The 7128-nt window shown below is 53.4% G+C and overlaps 1 protein-coding gene across 1 annotated transcript in view; it reads right to left on the reverse strand.

Annotated features, from left to right (window-relative positions):
• Positions 1-7128, reverse strand: part of vps13a (vacuolar protein sorting 13 homolog A) — a 33979-nt gene that overhangs the window by 19526 nt on the left and 7325 nt on the right. The window contains 29 exon segments of the mRNA XM_067230923.1: positions 182-222; positions 224-276; positions 278-322; positions 324-408; positions 597-706; positions 708-761; positions 1028-1151; positions 1611-1749; positions 1752-1785; positions 1990-2108; positions 2285-2383; positions 2386-2620; positions 2856-2936; positions 2939-2968; positions 2971-3027; positions 3145-3248; positions 3523-3639; positions 3912-3928; positions 4183-4367; positions 4475-4534; positions 4638-4717; positions 4838-4994; positions 5376-5489; positions 5491-5552; positions 5650-5731; positions 5808-5952; positions 6384-6501; positions 6638-6770; positions 6893-7029. Coding sequence (XP_067087024.1) covers positions 182-222; positions 224-276; positions 278-322; positions 324-408; positions 597-706; positions 708-761; positions 1028-1151; positions 1611-1749; positions 1752-1785; positions 1990-2108; positions 2285-2383; positions 2386-2620; positions 2856-2936; positions 2939-2968; positions 2971-3027; positions 3145-3248; positions 3523-3639; positions 3912-3928; positions 4183-4367; positions 4475-4534; positions 4638-4717; positions 4838-4994; positions 5376-5489; positions 5491-5552; positions 5650-5731; positions 5808-5952; positions 6384-6501; positions 6638-6770; positions 6893-7029 — 2817 coding nt within the window.

A 7128-nucleotide genomic window follows, 5' to 3' on the forward strand; every position in this document is an offset into this window, starting at 1 on the left:
TTACACAGACCCCCCACCTCCCTCCCTCCCTCCCTCCTCCCTCCCCTCCTCCTCCCTCCCGCCCTCCCTCCCTCCCTCCCTCCCTCCCTCCCTCCCTCCCTCCTCCCTCCCTCCCTCCCTCCCTCCCTCCCTCCCTCCCTCCCTCCCCCCTCACCAGGCTCTTTCCCAGCGTTGTTGCTGCTGTGCTTGGTGCTGCTGGGTCTGGGCGTGGTGGCAGGCCAGAGAGAAGCCCTGCTGGCTGGCCTTGAGGAAGATGTCTGCCACGGTGAGCAGGAAAGTCCATGCTGGCGCAGAGGTACACGTCCTGCACCAGCGTGTCCAGGGGTGGTGCCGTCACGGCCTGCCCGGTAGCTCACCTCCACCATCACGTTCTTCTCTGCCCCCGGGCGCATCGCCATCATCCTGGACAGGAAGGGAGGGTTATGGGGCACTGTGAACAGGAAATGTAGGAGTTTTAGGGAACTCTTGAGAACAGGAAGGGGAGGGGCTCTTGTGAACAAAAAGGGGAGGGGTTTGGGGGCTTTTGGGACTCAGTATTTTACAGATCAATCTTTTACCAAAGTCGAGTCGGTGTGTGTGTGTGTACGGGGCCTGGGGTGACCATGTTGATCCTGGGCCTCTTGTCGTCCAGCAGACAGTTGGTGAGCTTGACGCAGGCCTTCATGGAGCCGTCAGACAGCATGTCCACCAGGGTGGAGATGGTTCCCCAGGGTGAACTCAGCCAGCTTCAGCTGCTCATGCCTCGAGTCCAGCACCTGCACCTGAACACACACACACACCACACACACACACACACACACACACACACACACACACACACACACACACACACACACACACACACACACACACACACACACACACACACACACACACCACACACACACACACACACACACACCATACAGAATACACAAGTGAGCAGGTATGAGCACGCAGCACAAACACACACGCAATGTTGTCAGACATCAGAGTGTGATAGATGTCTGAATAACATAGTGTACTAGTGTGTGTGTGTGTGGTGTACCTCGTTCCCATTAGGAGTGTAGAGCACCAGGGTCAGGGCGTCGAACTTGAAGTCCAGTTTGAGGGTGCTCTTCAGCTTGATGGTCTTTCTGTGCTCCACCACAGCTGCTGTCACCACCGTGGTGGCCTGCAGGCCAGACAGGAGCACACCTGGTCACACACTGGTCACACACCTGGTCACACACCTGGTCACACACCTGGTCACACACTGGTCACACACCTGGACACACACCTGGTCACACACTGGTCACACACACCTGGTCACACACCTGACACACACCTGGACACACACACCTGGTCACACACACCTGCTACTGCAGCACACACACCTGGACACACACCTGGTCACACACACTTGGTACTGCAGCACACACACCTGGTCACACACACACCTGGTACTGCAGCACACACACCTGGACACACACCTGGTCACACACACCTGGTACTGTAGCACACACACCTGGACACACACCTGGTCACACACACTTGGTACTGCAGCACAGACACCTGGTCACACACAAAGACCCACAGATAACCATTAACACACCCAGACACACACCCTACACCCCCCCAGCCTGCCCTCACCGCTGCTGGGGGCGTTGGCCCCTGAGCCCTGGGAGCCCCTGGTGGAGGTGGTGTCGGAGCGGTCAGCCGGGGGGGGCGGGCGAGGGGGAGGGGGGGGCACGGCATCCGACGTCTCTGCCAGGTTCTCACTCAGAGTCTCAGCACCACCGTCAGGTCGTCCTGGCTCAGGATCAGCTGCACACACGCACACACACAGGTGTTGACACACACACACACATGTTTACACAGGTGTTAACACACACACGCGCACACACACACAGGTGTTAACACACACACACAGGTGTTAACACACACACGTTTACACAGGTGTTAACACACACACGCACACAGGTGTTAACACACACACACACAGGTGTTACGCACAGCCCTGACACTCACGTTCATGGGTTTGAGGTGAGCCTTGATCTCGATGTCTGGGATGAGGTGGTACCAGGAGGATGCCAGGTTCCTCCTGATGGAGAGGTCCAGGTTCACTGGCTTCAGCAGCTGGATCTCCCCTGGAACACCCCGCGCTCAAACGTGGTCCTGGACACACACACACACGATAGAGTTGGGGCAAAAACCTTCATATGCACCTCGGCTTGGTGTAAACATATAGGAATGTATATGACCAATGACCCTTTCTCCCCCTAGCAACATGTCACCCTAGCAACACCTGCTCCCATCCTACAGCCTCCCGGTTTCCAGGCTCCCAGCATGCACCTGTACAGCTTGAGGTCGCTCAGCGCCACCATCAGGGTGTCCACCACGGGCGGGATGGTCCCGTGCTTGCGCTCGTCACGGTGGTGAAGCGGTTCTTGGCGGTGACCATGCCCAGGTCGGCCACAATGACGTTGGGGGAGGAGGAGGACTGGGGGACAAACACCACCGGGGCCTTGAAGTCCACGCTCAGGGAGATGCGGCTGCTGCGCTCCGCCAGCTCCATCACCCCCACGGTCGCCTTCTCTGCCGCCTGCACCGTCACCTCCGCCAGAGCCTCCTTCGCTGCCTGGAAGTTGTTGATGAACGCCTGGGGAGGAGGGGGGGTCCATATCGGTGTTTTAGAGTGAGTGTGTGTGTATGTAAGACAGAGTGAGAGAGTGAGTGAGAGAGATAGAGGGTGAGGGTGTAGGTGTTAGAGAGAGAGAGAGAGCGAGAGAGAGCGAGAGAGCGTGATAGATGGAGAGAGTGTGACAGAGACATAGAGAGAGTGAGTGAGTTGAGGTAGATAGAGAGTGTAGTGTGTAGGTGTACCGGGGCCTCACCAGTATGGAGGAGACAAACTTGTTGAGGAAGATGATCTGGATGCAGCCCACAGTGAGGGTGACGCTGGTGTCCACCTCTTCATCATGTCCAGGTAGGCGTCACCCTCAGTGGCTAATCCGTGTGGTTCAACATGTGGAAGTCAAACACCTCCTTATCAGCTATGGACACCGTCTGGGACAACACACACACACAGAATCACTCATAATTAGGAACTATATTGCAACACCTTCATAATCATCTCTCTCTCTGACTGACGTTGCTGTGGAGGTTTGAACACAAGCGGGTTACCTTCTTGTAGAGGGCCTCCTTGTCACAGTCCAGAATAACGATGTTCCTCAGCTTGGCCAGAACCTCCATCTCCTTCTTCCTCATCAGAACCTCCGACAACAGCCCTGCAACACAGAACACAGAACCTCACACAACATTCCAGAACCCGGAGTCCAAGTTCTAGAACACAGCCTTGTCACCTGGTGCCTTCGAGTGTTGTTCTTTTCATTCCTACCACAAGATAGCAACCTTGTCCTTTGCAGTATTACAGCTTACCAAAGTCCAAGATGGAAAGGTGAAATATGTGTGTGTGTGTGAAAGACGAGGACAGGTAGGGTTGGTGACCTGAGAGCGAGAGCGAGAGCGAGAGAGAGAGAGCGAGAGAGAGAGACTCTATACCCTCGATGCAGATCTCAGCTATCCTGGCCTTCTCTCCTCGAATGAAAACCTTCAGACAGTTCATGTCGGCTCTGATGTGCAAATTCACCACGTCCTCAAACTTGGACTTCTTACACGCTGAGGAGAAGAGGAGGCAGAGATGAAGAAGATGAGAGAGAGGAAGAGAGAACATTCAGACAGAAGCATGTGGGTTGATTACTCTTCTCTGTCAACAACTTAACAGCGTCCCTTTGATACATCTCCTTTCACAGAGGAACATCAAACGTCAAAAGCTCAGTCTGGCTCGTCACACTCAAGAGACTCAACGAGAATAAAGATCAAACCTAAATGTCTTCGCATGCATTCATTCATACATTCATTACATCCGCCAGCCCCTTTCTTTAATCTACGTCTCTCCCCGGTTTGGCTGAATTGAATATGTTGTTATAAATGCCCTGGAAAACACAAAGTCCATAAAGTCAACTAGAATCATCATGTTAAGCCTGTGTCGCATACTGTTGCATCTATAATACTTATACTACTAATACTTTTACTTATATAGTACTTGTATTACATAATAGTATATAATACTGTATATATCCACATCACATCAGTATCCTCAACCTGGCAAGCACAACAACATCCATGATTCATCAGGTGGACAGTTACATGGTTTCTTGCTACTGTGGACTCCTCTTCTCCTTCCCCTCCTCATCCCCCTCTCCCTCGTCCTCCTCCGGGATGGTGGGCAGGTCCTCTGGCCCCGCCCCCTTCTCGGCAGAGGGGGGGAGGAGGCTGTTCAGGAAGTTCATGGCGTTGAGGAGCGCCTCTGTGTGCAGGTGCACGTCCAGAGACGAGAAGTTCACCTGGGGGTAGAGTAGGATAGAGTAGAGTACAGATTCGATTTGAGAGTTTAAAATTCAGCAAGAAACAGTCCACAGAATGGAGCCCAGAGAGACAGATCCATCCTCACCTTGATCAGTTGTTCTGTGTTGTTGTAGTTGGACTTGAATTCTGGACCATTTTTATCAGCCTGAAAGAGGAAAGAGTCAGTTATAGGCACAGTGTGTGTGTGTGTGTGCGCGTGTGCATGTGTGTGGTATATTTCTGTAAGGTGTGTGTGTGTGTGTGTGTACCTTGGTGTATTCCAGAGTGAGCAGGTCATCCTCAGTGTTGTCTAGAGTGGTGATGAGATGAACCATCTTCTCTTCAGAATCTGAGACCCCATAGGAAGAAGCACATTAACACACACACACATGCAAATAAATCACATAAACGCCACATCCTCACTCACACAAACACACATTCTCACACACACACACACACACACACTGACCCATGTGCTCGGGGCTCTTGAGGCAGATCTCCCGGAGGAAAGTGTAGGAGGTCATGTCGAAGGTGCGCAGGCTGAACTCTGTGCCCAGCCCCTCGATGTCCAGCTGGAGCACAGACACCTCCACACCTCCGCTCAGACGACACAGCTGCACCGACACCTACACACACACACAGGAGGGGAAAGTGTTGTATGGTACAGTACGGTACAGTACAGTATGATATGGTATAGTACAGGAGAGGAGAGGAGAAAAGAGTAGAGATGAGAAGAAAGGAGAGAGAGAGAGTTGAGAAGAGAGAGGTGAGAAGAGAGGAGAGAAGAGAGGAGAGGAATGAGAAGAGAGAGGTGAGAAGAGAGAGGTGAGAAGAGAGGTGAGAAGAGAGGAGAGAGAGATGAGAAGAGAGAGGTGAGAAGAGAGGTGAGGAGAGAGGAGAGAGAGATGAGAAGAGAGGAGAGAGATATGAAAAGAGAGAGATGAGAAGAGAGGAGAGAGATGAGAAGAGAGAAGAGAGGTGAGAGGAGAGGAGAGAAGGTTCCGTACCTCAGTGATCTCAAACCTGACGAGGAGCTCCGTCATGTTCTTCTGAGGGTCTTTCTTCACCAGGCCCCTCCTCTTGACCGACACTGAGACGCTGGAGTGGACTGGGCATGTCTGGGAAGAAGGGCTTGTCTCCTATAGGAGAGCTGGGAGCATCATAGAACAGATCCTCCTCCGAACCTGAGCACACACACACAGGAAATAAGTGACGTGTGAAATTAGTCTCATATCACACCTGAGGGCTGGGAACAGTGTGTGGTGTGTGTGTGTGTCTCACCTGAGTCGAAGATGATTGAGGATCTCAGGTCAGCTATAGCTGGTTTCCTGGGGGTTAGCTGAGGCGTGTAGGACTTAGGTGCCTGCAGACAAACACACACACAGTTTACCTCAAGTGTGGCTCCTTGATAGACACACACACACAGGGAGAGAGAGTACCTTGGGTGTGGAGTGTGATGCGGAGCCGCGAGGGGCTGGTCTGCTCTCAGGCAGGGGGATGCTGTCTATCAGAGCCAGCACGCCGCGCACCTTATCATCTGAGATACGCACCGACAGCAGAGGCAACTCCCCGGACACCTTGAACCTGGACCACACACACACACACACACACACACACACACACACACACACACACACACACACACACACACAACACACACACACACACACACACACACACACACACACACACACACACACACACACACACACACACACACACACACACACACACCACACACACACACACACACACACACACACACACACACACACACACACACACACACACACACCACACACACACACACACACACAGTGAATGAGTGAGGGAGTCAATGAGTGTGTGTGTGTGTGAAAGCGACAGAGAGGGAGAGTCAGTAAGTGTGAGAGAGAGACTGAGTGAGTGTGCGTATGTGGGAGAGAGAAAGAGTCAGTGAGTGTGAGAGAAAGAGAGAGAGACAGGGAGTGAGAGAGTGTGTGCGTGTGTGTACGTGAGCAGGGACAGAGTCGTACTTGGGCATGCGAGGGTCGGACACCACCATGGCCCTGCTGAACACCACCTTCAGGTCCACCGGCTCCAGGATGTGAAGCGACGACTTCTTCAGCTTACGGGCGTTCTTCCAGTCCCCGTCTAACACAGGAGCATCGGGAAGGACTGAGAGAGGTGTGTGAGTTTAACTGTGTGTGTGCGGGTGTGTGTGTGTGTGTGAGTGAGTGAGTGAGTGTGTGTGTGTGTGTGTGTGAGTGAGTGAGTGGTGCCCCCCTACCAGGCTTGCTGTACAGCAGCTGCAGGCTGCTGAGCTGCACGTCGAAGCTGTCGTAGGCGCGGGACATGAACTCATCGATGGTGCTGCTGCCCACCGACAGCTGAGGAAGCCCTTTCCTGCTCTGGCTGGTCACCTGCACACACAGCAAGCCGGACACAACATCAAGAGGTCGCAGGTTCCAATCCCCCGAAACGCCGCTTTGGAGAAAACGCCCTCTTTAAAACGCCCTCGGGGGACCTCCTATCCTCGCCTGACCTTGAAGTGTCCCAGGTCCAGCAGGATGACGTTCTGGGTGCCGCTGTAGAAGCCCGTCTGAGGGATGATCACGTAGGACGCCATCAGGTTGACGTTCAAGTCCAGAACCTTCTGGGTCTCGATGACGTACAGCAGACCTGGGGAAAGGAGGTGCCGGGCGTATAATGAACGAGAGAGCGAATGAGAGAGAGACAATGCGTGGTGCGTAGGATAGAGAGGATGTGTAAACTAGAAAA

Source organism: Osmerus mordax, chromosome 28, assembly GCF_038355195.1.
Source record: "Osmerus mordax isolate fOsmMor3 chromosome 28, fOsmMor3.pri, whole genome shotgun sequence".
Classification (NCBI taxonomy): Eukaryota; Metazoa; Chordata; class Actinopteri; order Osmeriformes; family Osmeridae; genus Osmerus; species Osmerus mordax.